Source organism: Prunus avium, chromosome 4 (genome assembly GCF_965620075.1).
Source record: "Prunus avium chromosome 4, drPruAviu1.hap1.1, whole genome shotgun sequence".
Taxonomy (NCBI): Eukaryota; Viridiplantae; Streptophyta; class Magnoliopsida; order Rosales; family Rosaceae; genus Prunus; species Prunus avium.
The window spans coordinates 11,794,984-11,812,146 of NC_142287.1; the positions used below are offsets into that span (position 1 = coordinate 11,794,984).

The 17,163-nt window shown below is 36.4% G+C and overlaps 3 protein-coding genes across 7 annotated transcripts; all 3 read left to right on the forward strand.

Moving 5' to 3' along the window:
* The first annotated feature begins 337 nt into the window (after positions 1-337).
* LOC148294796 (uncharacterized) lies at positions 338-2,017 on the forward strand. Its single transcript, XM_088251906.1, has 2 exons — positions 338-719; positions 822-2,017. Exons 1-2 carry the CDS (start codon positions 338-340, stop codon positions 2,015-2,017), a joined length of 1,578 nt encoding a protein of 525 aa, XP_088108032.1.
* A 4,603-nt stretch (positions 2,018-6,620) lies between these two features.
* ABCG5 (ABC-2 type transporter family protein) lies at positions 6,621-8,781 on the forward strand. Its single transcript, XM_088252763.1, has one exon. The coding sequence runs from the start codon at positions 6,726-6,728 to the stop codon at positions 8,745-8,747; it is 2,022 nt and encodes a 673-aa protein (XP_088108889.1). The 5' UTR covers positions 6,621-6,725; the 3' UTR covers positions 8,748-8,781.
* Positions 8,782-10,410: 1,629 nt separating this feature from the next.
* On the forward strand, positions 10,411-16,869 carry LOC110751199 (uncharacterized). Of its 5 annotated transcripts, XM_021951632.2 has the most exons (9): positions 10,411-10,594; positions 11,165-11,308; positions 13,543-13,828; positions 13,913-13,995; positions 14,894-14,980; positions 15,194-15,342; positions 15,609-15,740; positions 16,151-16,339; positions 16,465-16,869. In XM_021951632.2, exons 3-9 carry the CDS (start codon positions 13,669-13,671, stop codon positions 16,562-16,564), a joined length of 900 nt encoding a protein of 299 aa, XP_021807324.1. In that variant the 5' UTR covers positions 10,411-10,594; positions 11,165-11,308; positions 13,543-13,668; the 3' UTR covers positions 16,565-16,869. The 5 variants fall into 5 exon arrangements, with proteins under 5 accessions (XP_021807324.1, XP_088108283.1, XP_088108284.1 ...); XM_088252157.1 differs by lacking the exon at positions 16,465-16,869 and having other exon boundaries at positions 10,416-10,594; positions 16,151-16,452; XM_088252158.1 differs by lacking the exons at positions 10,411-10,594; positions 11,165-11,308 and having other exon boundaries at positions 13,690-13,828; positions 13,917-13,995; positions 14,201-14,980.
* Positions 16,870-17,163: the final 294 nt, after the last annotated feature.

Here is a 17,163-nt window from a genome sequence, read left to right on the forward strand (position 1 = left end):
CATTGATCACTTACATAAGGCATTCACTGTAGAGGGATTTAGAAGTTGGAGAAGAGTTGGTGGAAAAGAGTGTGTTTTCCTTATTCATATAGGCAATATAAATTCACCACATCATTTTGCTATGCAAAAGTGGATGGATTTAAAAAACCCGTCTCACCATATTGACAGAGTAGTGCAAACCCCACAAGAAGTTGCAAACAACCGGTTGAGGCTTACAACCACAATAGAGGCGATTAGGTATTTAGCAAATCAAGGAATGGCTTTTAGAGGTGATGATGAATCTTATGACTCCTCAAATCGAGGCAATTTCATTGAGTTGGTGAAGGCTTTTGCAAGAATGAATGTAAACATTGAAAAAGTTGTGTTACAAAATGCTCCCTTGAATGCCCAATATATTTCAAATAAGATACAAAAGGAGATCCTAAGTATCTATTCTACCAAAGTGAGAAAAAGGATACGCGATGAAATTGGGGAAGATGGGAAATTTTGTATTCTTGTTGATGAAGCACTAGACGACTCTAAGAAGGAACAAATGGCTATTATCATAAGGTTTGTTGGTTGTGATGGGCATATTCAAGAAAGGTTTTTTGATATTGTGAGTGTTCATGATACTAACTCCCCAACTCTTAAAAGTGATATTTGTAAAGTTCTTGGCAAGCATAATCTTTTAGTGAGCAATATGCGTGGTCAAGGATATGATGGTGCTAGCAATATGCGTGGTGAATGGAGTGGCTTACAAGCATTATTTCTCAAAGATTGTCCATATGCATATTATATACACTGCTTTGCTCATCGTCTTCAATTAGCTTTAAATGGTGCAGCTAAAGAGGTAGGACTCGTTTGGAGATTTTTTTCAATGTTGAATAACATTGTGAATTTTGTTGGTGCTTCTGCCAAACGCCATTCTGAGTTAAAATTAACCCGACAAGCTGAAATTGAAGAATTACTAGCTGCTGGAAGACTTGGGACAGCTAAAGGGGCTAATCAAATTCGTTGTTTGCAACGACCTGGAAGTACTCGTTGGGGGTCACATTTTAATTCTATTAGGAGTTTGATTGATTTATTTGGTGCAACCAAGACACTTCTAACGGATATCAGTCATAATGGACCTACCTCACAATTTCGTGGCGAAGCAGAAGGTATTAAAATATCTATGTTATCTTTTGACTTTGTTTTTGCCTTGAAATTGTTGGACAAAACTATGAGATTCACTGATTTTCTTTGTCAAGAACTTCAAAGAAAATCTCAAGACATTGTAAAGGCTTTGAATTTGGTTGCAAGTACAAAAATGGAGCTTGATGAGTTGAGAAATAATGGTTGGAATGATTTTATACAGAGTGTGCAATCATTTTGTGAAGAACATGATATTAATATGCCTGATATGGGTGCCCGTCATACAATAGGCACTCGCCGTTCTTGTCAACAAAGAGATTGTATCACAATTGAGCATTATTATCATATTGATATATTCAATGAGGTAATAGATTATCAGTTGGGGGAGTTAAATACTAGATTTCCAGATGGGACTGTGGAACTCCTTTCTCTTAGCTCAGCATTAGATCCTCGTGATGCTTTCAAGCGATTTAACATTGATGATATATGCAGTCTTGCTGAGAAATTTTACCCCTTAGATTTCACTACAACTGAGTTGCATGCTTTAAATCAGCAATTGGGATTTTATAAGATTGATATGGATCGCATTCAAGCCTTCAAGAATATTGATTCCATCCCTATATTACTTGAGCGCTTAATTGAGACAAAATTAGCAGAAACATACTACTTGATTGACAGATTGATTCGTTTGGTGCTAACTCTTCCTGTGTCTACAGCAACAACAGAACGAGCATTTTCATGTATGAGACTTATTAAAAATCAACTTCGGAATAAGATAGGTGATGAGTTTCTTGCTGATTGTATGCTACTTCATATTGAAAGAGAATTAGCTGATAATATAGATAATGAATCAATAATTGGTGATTTTAATGCTGTGAAGACTCGAAGGGTGCAACTTATATAAGTGCTATTTAAGGGGTAAGGCTCATTATGTCCCCCCCATATATTTTTTTGTTATCAATGAAATTTACTTGTACCGTTGAGTTTTCAATATGTTTGTACGTAAGGTAAATTTAGCCCATGCCATTTTGAAATCCTGGGTCCGTCCCTGGTTCTGAGTTAACTTTGTCTTGCATGCCATCCTTGCACTTATTGAGCACTTTGTTGAGTTAGTCCAATTTCTTGCAACTTGGAAACGTTATGCAATTCTACTTATCTCATGATCTGGGTTTCGTACTCTAGAACTTATTTGAATATCTCTTGAGACATTTTGTTGCCATACAATGCTTAGGAAGTGATTTAGGCCATGTTTAAATCGTTTGAGCCTTTCTAACCATCCCTCTACATGTATTCATCCCTAGTCAACCCATTTGAGCCTACATTAAACCTTTCTTTGTGTAAACCATTCCTACCATAATAAATCTCTGTTTCTTATCTTTACCTATTCTTTGAGCAATTAAAGCTAACTTCAAAGAGAGTCATAAAGAATGCAAGGTTTTTGGAGCAAAAGTAAATCATTAGTGCCATAACCCAAGTGTTGAAAAGAAATAAGTTTGGGGGTATTGGTAACTAATCAAAAGAGGTAATGAAGTGTAGCCAATGTAGTCACGACCCTAGGGTGTTATAAGGAGAGATCATGGTGATCTAGGGTAAAGAGCCACCAAATGATGCCAAATAAACACATTTGAAGTGCTGAAATTATGTTGAAAATCTGCTCATGTATGTGTTCCTTGCTTGTTTTAAAGTTCAGTAATATCTCATGCTCTTACCTATGCCTTGGTGGTGCTCAAAATGTTGTTATACCTCCATCCTCTTTCATTCAACCGCTACCCTAAGCTCATTACAACCCCTATAAAGTCCTTTTGATCCTTGGTATTGTATGGTATTACTATGGAGAACTGATTTGATAACGAGCTTATGTGGTTCGAAATTCTTGATTGTGCTCTAAGTGTGTGTGCATGTACTTATTTGAGTTGCAGGTGTTGTTCTGATTTGGCATTCACACACTACACTTAAGGATGTCATTGTCAGCTCGCAATATAATCAACTTAAATCACTCAAACCCACTATGCAATGCATTTCCTTCCAATTTTTTTGTGTCAAAATAATAGATGATTGACTAAATAAACTTCTTCTAAAGTTTCATTAAAAAATTTCATGTATTTATCACAATTTCTGTGGTTTTTATTCAATTTTTATCGATATCGATATTTTTCCGATATTTCCATCGATATTTCCGTGTTTTTGAAACACCGATATTTCTGAAACTATCGATATTTAAGACCTTGCGTGTGGCTTGATCCCTCAGTAAGGGTACGTAGGCAACCTAGGTTAATTTAGGTGCAGCTTCAAAATAAGCTGCTGAACTAAGTTTTGAATGGGTTTAGTTGAAATCCATTGTAATTGAGCAGAATATGGACTATCGTTTATTCCCATTTATTACAGGGTAAAGGCCAGTGTTTCGTTTATTTTGTGAATCACTGTGAATTGAGTATGGATAAAATTATTGTATGCTGAACGTTTGGGAAACGAGCAAGTTACAGGGGAGACTCTGCCGAATTTTCGACAGAGGTAAAAAAAAAAAAAAAAAAAAAAATTTGAAACTTATAAGGGCATTTTGGTCAAGTGTGCTCGGCATCTACCAGATGTTGGACACACACAGGGTTCAGCGCAGATTCCAAAGTGGAATTTGGGTCGGGTCCTGTCAACTTGGGAGTATGATGCTTTGGCAATTAGGTATTGTATTATCGGAATTCTTGAGGCACCTACCGCTATAACATGACCAGAATTTCGGGGCGTGACATGTAAAATCACCTTCACTATTTTTCTATCACCTCAATTTGTCAAAATTACTTGAACAAAATTTCCAATGTTTTTTTATCATACTTATAATAATTTAAAATAACCTAAAAAAGTAATTTAACTTAATTTCAAAAATTCCAAACTCCTTCATTTAACACCAATATTGAGTTTATACACTAACTTTCTACAATTACACCAAATTAAAAATAAATAAAAATTTGTGTAGGATTGACTCTCTGTCCTATCTTGGGGTTGTCTTCGTGTATTTTTATTCCCTACCTATTTGGGCTCTTTTGAGTCTCATTTTTTTTTTTTTATTCCTCCCGTTTGGTTCAAGGTTTAGGAGCTTGAGAATGGGTATGAAATTGCATTTTCATGTTTGGTAAGTGCATCCTTTGGAATGCAATGTCTGACTTATGAGTATGAACTTCCCATATATGGGGAAATTTCATACACTTGGCTCACCTTGGGAATTCTTTTCCTCCAACATGGGAAATCATTTAATGTAGTGTTTTTTTTGATAAACTTACCCTTGTTATATTTTTCAAAGTGGTATTTGATCTTTTAAAAAAACTTTTTGTATTTCTTTTTCTTTTTGGACTAATCAAGAGTATTGTTGCTAAACAACTTTTGATTCCTAATACTATACAAACCAAACATGGGAATGGGTAAAAATGACTTTCCTAGTCCTCGTTTCTCAACGTTCCCAAACATCAGAATGAACATCCTCCATTCCTATTTTGTGAGATTAGACATGAGAATTTCATTATCAAGAAGTTCGATCCACGAGCCAATAAAGAGAATATAGTAAAGTAGTCTTTGCTCATTAGCCATACATGTGGCATGCCGAACCAAGGCATATTTTATACTTGTGTACCGTGTGGCTGGTATATCATCTAATACACATGAAACATGTGGAAATATTTTATTTTGAAGTCTTATGTGTATTGGATAATATTTTCATATATTCCATGTGTATTAAATAGTACAACAGCCACATGGTGTAATTGGAACATGCAAAAATTACTCTGCCATAAGTACACGAGAGTATAAAGGGAATTTTTTTTTTTTTTTTCAGGTTTGTGAATATAATATTGTTGGTGTTGATTTTAAATTTTCAGAACTTTTGAGAAGATTTGTAAGGCGTGGTTGGCAACTAAGAAGGGGAAAGAAAAGAAGATGGGTTCACGGGCCAAAGTTGTGTATAGTCAACGGAAGGATGAAGATGAACGGCATTGCATTCGTGGGGTCTACTGGCTACTGGAGGTGGGCTCGCAAAGGACCCTCCCTGACCACACAATAAAGTTCACGGGTGCTACAATCAAAATCCAGACAAGTTTATTATTATTATATAATAAAAAGACAGCCCCACCAAACCAAAGGTAAAATGAAAGCACGAAAACGTGGAAGACAAGTAAAAAATCATTTTGAATGAGAACCACAAAGAATTTTAATCCACCCAAAAAGACGGATTAAGATCTCTCGGGCTCTCTCGTCCACATAAAAGATTCATTCCCCGTCACTTTTTTTAAGTCTTCCTATCTGCCCTAGCATTTATTTTATATACGTCAAAGTAATTTGTCAAAAGTACCCTTGTGTAGTGAAAATAGAAAGAAAATGCCAAAAACATGCCCAAGAGTTGGTTTGTTTTTATTTTTAAGCAGTAGTACGTACGGTTAATATATATATGATTTCAATTTCAGCCACAAATATAATTCCAAGTCCATAGCTAGCCTTCTACCCTACCCAATCCTAATCCCACTCCACGTATAATTCCAAATTGCTGCCGTGTCATCACCCGTAAAATTATTAATCATATATACTAGAGAGTTTAAACTAACCAAAAAGTATATAATAATCATCTTATTAGTCTCTCTTATTATTTAAAATGTATGTATTAATTATGTATAACATTACGTAGAATAGTTATTCTTTAATCTGGACGTCTACACGATAATAATGTATGTACATTCGTATAAAAGAAAATCTGTTATATAAAATATATATATTTACTTAATATTATTTATGGTGAATTGAAACTAGGCCTGGAGTGGCCTTAGCCCTGACTCCATATTTTTATCTCTCCTTTATTATATTATTATATATAACATATAGAATTTATAATAAACAACTTATAATTTAAGTTAAAATTCATTCTAAAACAAATTAGACATGACTAAATTAGAAATATTTAGTTCTAAACATGTAACTATTGAATACTTATGTGTTTTATATACTTGTATTTTCTACTTCGGTCCCTCCAACTTTGCAATTCTAGCTCCGCCCCTGATTGGACTCAACAAATGGTATATTTGAAGAGAAGATTAACAAATAATTAAACTTTGTCTAGATACATATACATCCTTTTCTTTCATAATAATAAGTTACCAGGCTGTAAAGCGTGGAGACAGCACTAGGCCATGGTCCAAAGTAGAACGAGAAACCAAAACAAACTTTTCGTATGCATAGATATTATTGAGATTTCAATTTATTTAATCGCAAGAGAGTACATATATAAAAACAAAAGTGTACAACAAGAAACTTAGCAAGCCACGTGAACTATATATTATATATATGCAATTTTCCAAGACAAAAATGGAAAAACAGAAATAGAAAGTAGATAAATATGCACGTGAATTATTTATATAAACAAAATGTATATTACAGATTGAAAAAGCACTTCAGGCCAAATGGAAAAAAAGAAAAAGAAAATTCTGGATATTAAATATTATTAGGAAAAGGAAAAAAAAAAAAAACAGAAAGCAGTAGAAGTCCTTATTTAGCTTGCAATATATTGAGCTTGAGAGAGAGAGAGTGGAAAGCTAGCAGAGAAAAAAACAGCAGAAACTGAGAGCTTGTTGCATATTTCAATGACGAAACAAGGCAGTGAGATTGAGGCAGTAGGCATCAGCTACAAGATTCACACACACAACAACAACAACAACAGATCAGATCAGAAGAACCCTTTTAAGATCTTGAGCCAGAATCAACGCCAACCACTTGATCACCAGAAGCAAGCAAAAGTAGCAGTGGCAGTTGAAGATGATGATCATGATATTCTGGTTGCAGGTGCAGGATCGGAGGGGGGAGGACGAGGAGGAGTTGGACAAGTGCTAAAGGATGTGCACTTGCGAGCAAGGCCATGGGAAATCCTAGCCATTGTGGGTCCAAGCGGAGCTGGAAAATCATCTCTCCTCGAGATTCTCGCAGGCAAAATCACACCACAAACCGGTTCAATGTTTGTGAACCAAAAGCCAGTGGACAAAGCTCAGTTCAAGAAGGTTTCTGGGTACGTGACACAAAAGGACACCTTATTTCCTTTGCTCACGGTGGAAGAAACCCTAATGTTTAGCGCCAAGCTAAGGCTGAGAGTCCCTCCAGCTCAGCTCAGCTCCCGGGTGAAGGCCCTAATCCAAGAGCTGGGCCTCAGTCAAGTGGCCCGGGCTCGAGTCGGAGACGACAGAGTTCGGGGGATTTCCGGTGGAGAGAGGAGGCGGGTTTCGATCGGAGTGGACGTGATCCATGATCCGGAAGTGCTCATCCTGGATGAGCCAACTTCCGGACTGGACAGCACCTCCGCGCTTCAGATCATTGATATGCTGAAGAGCATGGCTGAAACCCGGGGCAGAACCGTAATTTTGAGTATTCATCAGCCCGGGTTCAGAATTGTAAAGCTGTTCAACTCAATTGTGTTGCTGGCTAACGGCTCGGTCCTCCACCATGGCACTGTGGACCAGCTGGGCCTGAATTTAAGACTCATGGGATTGGAGCTTCCTCTCCATGTCAACCTCGTTGAGTTCGCCATGGACTCCATCGAAACCATTCAAAAACATCATCAACAACAACATCGTCAACATCATAACACAGCGGAAGGAGAAGGCGAAGGCGAAGGCGAGACGAGTCCTAGTGGTAAGTTGACTCTGCAACAGCTCTTTCAGGAGTCTAACAAGGAACAATCTTCTAATAAGGTAAATATTCTTCACCATGAAGAAATGGGGATCAACAATAAACCCAACCAAGATTCTCCCGATTTCGCGAATTCGAGATTGCAAGAAACCATCATTTTGACTCACAGATTCTCCAAAAACATCTTCCGGACAAAGGAGCTGTTTGCCTGCCGCACCATTCAAATGCTCGTATCTGGTTTAGTTTTGGGCTCCATCTTTTATGACCTCAAACATGATTTAACGGGAGCAGAGGAAAGGGTAGGTCTTTTCGCATTCATCTTAACATTCTTGCTCTCATGCACCACAGAAGCGCTGCCAGTCTTTCTGCAAGAAAGGGAAATTCTGATGAAGGAGACTTCTTGCGGGAGCTACAGAGTCTCCTCCTACGCCATTGCCAATGGCTTGGTTTATTTGCCATTTCTGCTTATCCTGGCCATCCTATTCACCCTGCCTTTGTACTGGCTTGTTGGGCTCAACCCCAACTTCATGGCCTTCTTTCATTTCCTGCTTTTGATATGGTTGATATTATACACTGCGAATTCAGTGGTGGTGTGTTTCAGCGCACTCGTGCCAAATTTCATCGTGGGAAACTCCGTCATCGCTGGCGTCATGGGATCGTTCTTTCTCTTCTCTGGCTACTTCATATCAAAGCATGGGATTCCAAGCTACTGGATTTTCATGCATTACATATCGCTGTTTAAGTATCCGTTCGAAGGGTTTCTGGTCAACGAGTTTTCTAACTCTGGTAAGTGCTTGGAGTATTTCTTTGGGAAATGCATGGTCACAGGGGAGGACGTTCTGAGAGATGCAGGGTATGAAGAAGAAAGTAGGTGGAGGAATGTGGTGGTCATGGTGTGCTTCATCTTGGTTTACAGGTTTATGTCTTATGTCATTCTGAGATGCAGATGCTCCCAAAGGGGGCTCAAACCAGCTTTTCTTCTTTAAACAATTCTATATATTTCAGTATTATATATATATATATATTCGCTAGCTCATAAAATCTCTCTCTCTCTCTCTCTCTCTACTTCTTTCTCTGTGATCACGAGTGTAATATAAGATGGTTCACATGTCTTGGAATTTAGTGCTTGAGAGCATCCCGATAACAAATATCAGATTCATAAGAAACAAAATATACAAATATTTCCTGAAACAAATTATAGTATGTAACACGCACACATATATGTTTTGTTTTCAGAGGACGTAGTATATCTTAACCACGATGGTTTCGACGTTATACACGACGGTATGTTTTCAAATAAAGACGTGGTTAACTGTTTTTATGTCGGTATTTATGGAGTTCTTGACATGTAATCTCATGTAAACGTCTTTATTTTTCTAAAACCGTCATCTAAGGTTGTCGAAGTTTTCCTTTTTCGCTGTTTTATTGCAATTAGACGTCGGTTTCTCTTTTGATATGACGTTGTATGTCTTAACGACGTCGATTATTTGCCGTAGTTGTTTTATGTATCAAAAGATGGCGGTCGAGTTCACGACAGTTTGAAAACCTTCTAGACGACAGTATATTCCCGTCGTCTATTTCGATTTTTGTAGTAGTGTATAGTTCATATCAAGATCACATTGACAATTGGAAAGAGCTTATTGGTTCATTTGATGTGCATCTTGATGTATATTGATCCCTTACTATTAGATGTTTTGTCACAGTAGTTTTATTTTCATCCGACTTGTTGGGTTTTGTAAACTTTTATAAAGTTTGAAACATAAAGTATCTCTAGTCCAGTAAAAAAAGTTCTTAACTTGTATGTTAGTGGTCTAAGGTTCAAACCCTATTACACCTTGCAATGTGCGAGAAAACCCCTCCCCTTCTAACTTTTTGCACTTTGATTGTGCTCTTGTGTATAACTCTCTTATATACTTGCCATTACCAAATTTGACAGTGCCAGTCAATAAAACTAGAAAAGTAATCCTTAGAGTTTGACTGTCTTACTGTATACAAGCAATCAATCATACAAAAAAACATGCTTGCCTTTGACTGACTCTAGCTCTGTGAGCATCAAAATAAAATTGAGAGGGGAACATGCATGCCTATTAAATTAATTCTCAATGATCACGTTAAATACATATTATTAATATTGTAATTTGATTAATTAAAACTTGCATCTCCCTCTATAAATAGAGACCAACCACACCCCAAAAATAAACCATCGCCTGAGTAATTGGGAGATCATAATCATCCTTCTACATTTTCAGCTATTGTTCACTTTTCGTTTTTATGATCATGCTTCACCACTTCTGCCTCTTCATCATTGTCTCATGACAATATATGATTATTTTGTCTTTTTATACAATAATAAAACTTAAGAGTTTAATGATTTTAAGTATTGGAGTGAACAAAAAAAAAATGTGGAGTTTAAATAGAAAAAGTCTTTTATTTTTTATTTTTTCTACTGGGTGTTTATATATTTAGGGGTAGTTTGCGAAGATAATTGGGTTTTCTAAGAAATTGTGAAAATTTGAATTACAAATTTAGGTGAACTTAGAACACAGAGTGAATAATGAGAAGTGCAAGGCTTAAATAGAAAAACTCAAAAGAAAAGAGAAAAATGCAATTGTAAGGAGCGTAAAAAGAGAAAAAATAATGAGTGTGAAAATCACGTCTCTTTCAAAATGGTCTTACGTTAATGGAATGACCCCTGTAGTTGGGGAGTAAAAAATAATTTTACTCAAAATTTTACCCCAAAAGAAACTCCGACATCCGTCCCAGCCCTTCGCTCCATCCTCAGTCGGCCAGACCTCACCGTCAGCCAGTGCCCACTGCTGCAGCTGCTAGCTCTGTAAGTTCTTCTTTATTCTTCTAATCTTCTTCTTCTTTTAATTCTTCAATTTTACTATTCTTCTTCTTTTAATTTAACTTTTGTTACTGTTTCTTTCTAAGTTAGCGATTTAGAATTTGAGGGATTTAGGGTTTATGACATTACCGACATGGGAAGAAAATTTGCTTCTTTGGGTTGTGCTTTGATATTCAATAGCAAGGAACGGGAAGCGGATATGATTTTCCAAGTTTTTGTAGTTGCATGACTGCTATTTCTCTGTATTTTGTAAACTGTAATAGCTTCTGAAACGTGAAAACTACAGAGACTAGTATAACCTCGTTTATTCATTGATGTGTTTTTTTGCTAATAAAATAGTGGTCACCAAAAAATAAAAGAACCCCATGGGTGTGAATCCATGTATAAATTAATGAAAACATAATAGTCGAATGAAAACTGCCTAGTTGGAGTTTACTCCCGAATGATTCTCAACAACCGAGATAAGATAAGATAAATTGAGTATGAAATAATTGAGATATTGGTAACGTGACATTAGCAATTTAATAATTTAATTTTTTATAAATGTAATTTCAGTTCGGGAAAAGCACAAGAATTTGGAATTGGAAAGCAAGTTCGACTCTGTCGAAATTTTGACCGAGGAAAATTTGCTTAAAAGTCCCCGCCCCATTTTTCAGTCCGTATCTGTTCAGGCTCTCAGATCTATGTTGTGATTTTCAGGTATGATCACTCTCTCTCTTACCCTCAGACATCAGAGAATCAAAATACGATTATTTTTGTTAAAGAAGATTGGATATTATGATGTCTATTTTTATATTGGATTGGTGTTTCCATAAATGTTTCCTTTATTGTTTTGTTCTTGAGGCTGCAGCTTTTCTTTTGTTTTCTCTTGTGGATTCCTTATCCACTTGCTTGTTTCTTTGTTTCTCTCTTTTGAAATTATAAAGTTTATATTTAAAAAAAAACTTTTCTTATGTGATTTTCTCTGCAATTTCTTGAATTGTGAAAAATATTTAATACATTTTCTTAGTAATCGTATCAACCTCATTGAAACAATTCCATGGTTAGTATATATGATTATAGTTTCAGATTAGATTGAGGACGAATTAATTTGTAGGTTCAGATTTCTAAATGTGGAGCTTGTCCTGTGCCCATTAAGTGGTCGTCATAGTTAATTGGGATAATCAAGATAATCACCCTTTCTGTATCATATAAAATTAATTAATGTAATTTGCGTACTAGAGTTTGCAAAGATAGCTAATTAATCGTGTGATGCTTTAGACTGAACCATTGTTCACTAGGGTCTGTGCACTTTAGTAGATGTACAATAAACTGAAATCATTTTAGAGAAGCACTGTCATGGTATTTATGATGCATGATTATGCTGGAGAGAATATCTGTTTGGCAAATCCACTTGTGTGTTAACTGAAAGTAACTCTAATTTTAGGCTTTATTAACCCAAAGTAACTCTAGTTATAGGCATGATCAATGACACAGTCCAGCTGCCAAACACTCTATCTCATCAAAGTGTATCCATGATAGTGTACACCTACACTGACAAACACCTTATTTAATCTTAAAGGCCTAACTCTGCTACTCTATCCATAGTGTAAAATTATGCAACAAAGATTTCTTTTTGGAATTATAAATTGTGCGAGAGATTAGCATATCTGTTCAAGGATGCTATCAGGGCTTGTTGGTTGTTGATTTTGGATACTTTTCATGGCATCATTATCCCAGCACTCACCACTTCAGCTAGCTTATTAGCAGCAGTGGAGCCCGAAAATTGTACCAGTGGGGGCACCTCTTAGTGTTCAAATATGAAATAAGTAGATCTTCACCCAGTCACTTATGAATTACCTCAAACATCAGTAACTATTTTAGTTTCAAAATATATTAGAAAAAGTAAATTCACCTGGATTGAATATCAGGTAAAATCAGAGGGAGACGTTGTCCTGTGTGCTTTACATGTTTGGCGTTAGAAACTAAAAAAGCAAGCGAAAACTGGGTTGGCTGGTAAAAATTAGTTTATTGTTTCAGGATATTAAGGTAAAATAAGACAAACACATTACATATTATTTCTCAAAAAACATTTGAGCGGGGGCATACCTCAGCCCATGTTTTTTACTGCTTATAAGCATATACTACTGAATCTAATATGTTGAATGATGCCATGAAAAGCATCCTAATTAAGTTGCCACTTGTTAACCCCATGAATCTTCTGCTCTTTGCATCCTTGTAAACCAAGTTTGTTGTGGCTCTTGAAACTCCATGGAGCCCTAATGACTAGTTTAGTATATATGTTAGACCTAGATTTGGTTAGAGTTTGGCTAAGGGAACATTTCACAAATTTGTGACATGTTCGATTTTGTTCTTTTTGTGGTTGTTGCTCTTAGAATTAATAAAGAGATTTTTATTTGTGGGATGATTTTTTCATAATAACTCTGTTATTGTTCCATTAAGTCCTTGCATTAGATGGGAATGTCTGTATTTTTTTTTATATCAATGTAAGATATCTGTAACTTGTGTGGCTGCTTTGATTCATTGATAAAGTCATTTATCTTTGTCAATTAATTTAAGGAATGCTGAATTTTGAGATTCATTATTTTTCAGCATTTTCTGCCAAATTTTCTCTATGACAGATCTTTCACATACTAAAATAGGCAGTGGATGAAATTATTTTAATGTGAATCTGAATTTTTTTTTATCAAACAATTGTCGAGGTTTTCATAAGATTGATAGTTTAATTGGTCTTGTATGTTAGCATGTGTACACATTCTTTAGTTGGAGTCACGTCTTTTGAATTGCACGTCATGGGATTTGGAACTCTTTTTTTGGATCTTGACATGTTTTCCATGTTTACTTGGTCAAACGCCCCTATCATATTGTTTCATCCATGATTGCCAACTCTCTAATCCAAAGTCCCTAACACCCTCATTTCCGTCTCCCCTTAGTGTACTTTCTCCCTACTTGAGCTCCATTCCTTCTTGAGGCATTGCCCCAAGGGTTTCAGTTTGAGTGAAAAGAGGCCAGGATTCACCACAAATCATACTGAAAGTTTCTTAAAATTCCAAAAGAAGATGGAAGGATTAGAACAATGGAAGACACAAGCAGGACGATTGAAGAAATTGGCAGGGCAATGGTCATCTCAAGCCCTTAAATACATTCATCAGGTTCCATCTGAACAGATTTATGCTGCTGTCACCATCTTGCTATTTACCTCATTTTTACTCTTGTTGGGTATGCTCTTTATCTTTCACTTTCTCAAAAAATTTCTACTATGATAATATTTATGGGTATTTATTGATATCTTTTGTGTTGTAGTTAGGTTGTTTAAACGCCCAAAAGCTAATACCATACTGCTGACTGGGCTTAGCGGGAGTGGAAAGACTGTTCTTTTCTATCAAGTAAGCATTGACTTTATTGGATTTTGTTCTCCTTAAACATTTTATTAGGCTCAATATGTAGCGGACTTGACTAATGTCCTGCTTCTTAGTGCATGTTATGTAATGCAAACAAATTACATCTCGACCATATGACTGTCTGGTTATTTTCATTATGCCAATTAAGGACTTCAAAATTATGCCAGCTTTCTACTAATTAATTTTGCAGTGTTTTCAAAGGCGTGCATGAGGCTCAGGCATCCATCCGTGCTACAAAATGCTGCAAAGAATTACGCCTTTCTATTTTAGCTTACTTCTCACTATGTTTTTTTGGTAAAAGTGGAAGAGAACCTTTTTTTTTTTACGAAGTGTGCCCAGCCCAGACAACATCCTTTGGCTGGGGTATTTGGAAAAGGGAATAAACCATCCAAATAAGAGGCAGAAGTCCGTTCCACCCGAAATATTACCCTTCGACTGACCATGTGCTTGAATGACAATATGTACTTATGTTATGATTTAATTCGAGGCCTGAAAGGCTTATGTCTCAATGCCTCAAGGCTTAATTCTTGCCTGACAAGACATCAGCGCCCCGTCATACCTTCACTTCTGAAAACACTGGTTTTGCATAAGAATCTCCTGTTTCATCTTATTACTCAACTTTGTTAGACAATATCATGTTATTTTGAATATTGAGTTTGTCCTTTGTTTATGTTGTATCCTTTTCCTTTTGATAAAATTTGAAACTCTGTCATTGTTTGTGATAAGATGCTGTTTAGTACTTGGGAAATAAAATTTGGTTAAAAATTCTAAATGCCTTGTGTTAAGTTGTCCTTTTTCCCCCATTTTCAGTTTCTTTGATGATCTATTTATGCCATAGCAATGTTGATCCAACTTTTGTGGCATGATTTTATGCACGTCCCAGCTGCGGGATGGCTCATCTCATCATGGTACTGTGACATCAATGGAACCAAATGAGGGAACTTTTGTGCTCCATTCTGAAAAATCAAAGGTACATTTCAGCTTCTTGTGCTCATATGCGAGTAAACCAGGTTTTGATATATATTGCTTGTAATGAGGGCAGATCTAACTTATCTATTTGCCTTCAATGTGCAGAAGACATTAGCCACAAACATATTCTTCCCTTTCTTTCTACTAATTGTTTTTGTTGATTGTCCTTCTGGAATTCGACCGTGCTCACCCTTCTTTTGGTTGTCCCTGACAGAATGGAAAGGAAAATCCTGTTCATCTTATTGATGTTCCTGGGCATTCTCGGCTTAGAGCCAAACTAGATGATGTCCAGCCTCAAGCAGCTGGTATAGTATTTGTGGTTGATGCTTTGGAGTTCTTACCAAATTGCCGTGCCGCTTCGGAGTAAGATTTCTTTTTTCAGTATAAAGCTACATATATGATATTTATTTAAAAATGACAATTCTGGTTGCCATATGCTTACGTCCATTTTACCACTTGGTGGTAAAGGGTGCCAGCCCTATTGGTCCAAGGCAATAGAGTGCGTAAAATTGCTAGTAACAAATGGAGGACCCTAAATATGGGGTTTAAGGATATAGATGCATGCTTTGCATGCAACATAAGATTTTCACTTATATAATGGCTGACCTATGGCACTTTATTTGCAACAGGTACCTGTATGATATTTTGACTAAGGTGAGCGTGGTGAGGAAGAAAATTCCAGTTCTTATTCTCTGCAACAAGGCAGACAGAGTGACAGCACATAGCAAGGAATTTATTCGAAAACAATTGGAGAAAGAAATGTAAGATTTGAGTTTTGTTTACTGTGGGTGTCTTTTATCCGATTGATTATAATGTTCTACTCCAAGCCTTTCAGTGGTTGTGTATTGGATTATATTAATTGTTCGTTATATGCACTTGAAAATTATATCCCGTATCTTTGTTCTTTATTTTATTTGTATAAGAAATATCCTTTATTTTCGTTATTTCCATAAATATAGTGCTTACAATTAACGGTTTTGCTGTGATTTCCTATTTTTCATCCATGATGCATTCAAGACAAATTTTTCAATTTATTCAATTCTGTTTTGTTTTGTTTTTTTTCCCTTGTTTCTTTAATTGTTCATTTGTCGAGAGTGCTCTGTGATATAAGTTTCTGATTTATATATGTATTTCATTATCCTCATGTATTTGTCATATAAATATCTTGTAGTGACAAATTACGTGCATCAAGAAGTGTGATATCAACAGCTGATATTGCAAACGACTTTACACTTGGAGTGCATGGCGAACCATTTTCTTTCTCCCAATGCCAGAACAAAGTTAAAGTTGCAGAAGCTTCTGGTTTAACTGGTGAAATATCTGAGGTGGAGCAATTTATCAGGGACCATGTGAAGTCTTAGTATGTTTCATCCTATTTCATGAATTTGTCAAGGTTTTCTTTGAGAGTTGAGTTTAATTATTGTTTTGTTGATGATTGGAGGAAAAAAATGATGTCTTTGCTTTTTGATTGAATTCGCACTGCAGCTCATTCCAAGCAAATCGCACAAGAAAATCTATTCGGCCACAATTATTATCAGGCCCAAATATGTACTTTTGTCATCTTAAGGATTTGTTTGAGGTCTAGAAACCGTGGCCACAGGGTATCATTCAACATCAGAATGTCCCAATTATAAGTCAAGTTGCAAACCAAAGTCTCCACCATGGAACTTTGACACTGTCTACTTAAACGTCATTCAACATCAGGTACTCAATTTTTACAAGGAAATTTATTTTGGCATCTGGATCGCTCTCACCATGCTGGCATGCAACTAGTCCTAAATCAGCTTAAATGGTTTAGAATGACCATCTAAGCTTTTAGGACTCGGACCATTCATTTTATTTGTGAAAATTCAATGAACTTAATCCACACCCTAAGTTTGGATTTTTCTACGTTATGAGTTCGGATTTTTCTAAGTTACAAATTCGTACTTGGTGTGATTGCGGTTGTTACCGTTGTTAGAGCAGTTCCAGCCATGAGCCTAGCCCAAGGCTGGGGGGAGAAAACCAAAAAAAGGAGTTTCCAGCGGTGAGCCCAGGCCCGGGCAAGGTGCGGGTCCCAGCAAGTCGGGCTGGCCCGAAGGCTAGTTCAGCCCGAGGTCCAAAACTCGGTTTGGGGTGACGTCGTGCTGACGTCAGGACGACGTCAGCGAGCGCAGTCAAATTTTTTTAACGTTGGCGCGTGCA

Coding starts and splice junctions, on each gene's coding strand:
- LOC148294796 (XM_088251906.1), top strand. CDS start 338: ATGAATGTAAACATTGAAAAAGTTGTGTTACAAAATGCTCCCTTGAAT. Junction 720..821: donor TGGTGCTAGCAATATGCGTG/GTGAATGGAGTG, acceptor TAAATGGTGCAG/CTAAAGAGGTAGGACTCGTT.
- ABCG5 (XM_088252763.1), top strand. CDS start 6,726: ATGACGAAACAAGGCAGTGAGATTGAGGCAGTAGGCATCAGCTACAAG.
- LOC110751199 (XM_021951632.2), top strand. CDS start 13,669: ATGGAAGGATTAGAACAATGGAAGACACAAGCAGGACGATTGAAGAAA. Junction 15,741..16,150: donor AAACAATTGGAGAAAGAAAT/GTAAGATTTGAG, acceptor AATATCTTGTAG/TGACAAATTACGTGCATCAA. Junction 16,340..16,464: donor AGGGACCATGTGAAGTCTTA/GTATGTTTCATC, acceptor TTCGCACTGCAG/CTCATTCCAAGCAAATCGCA.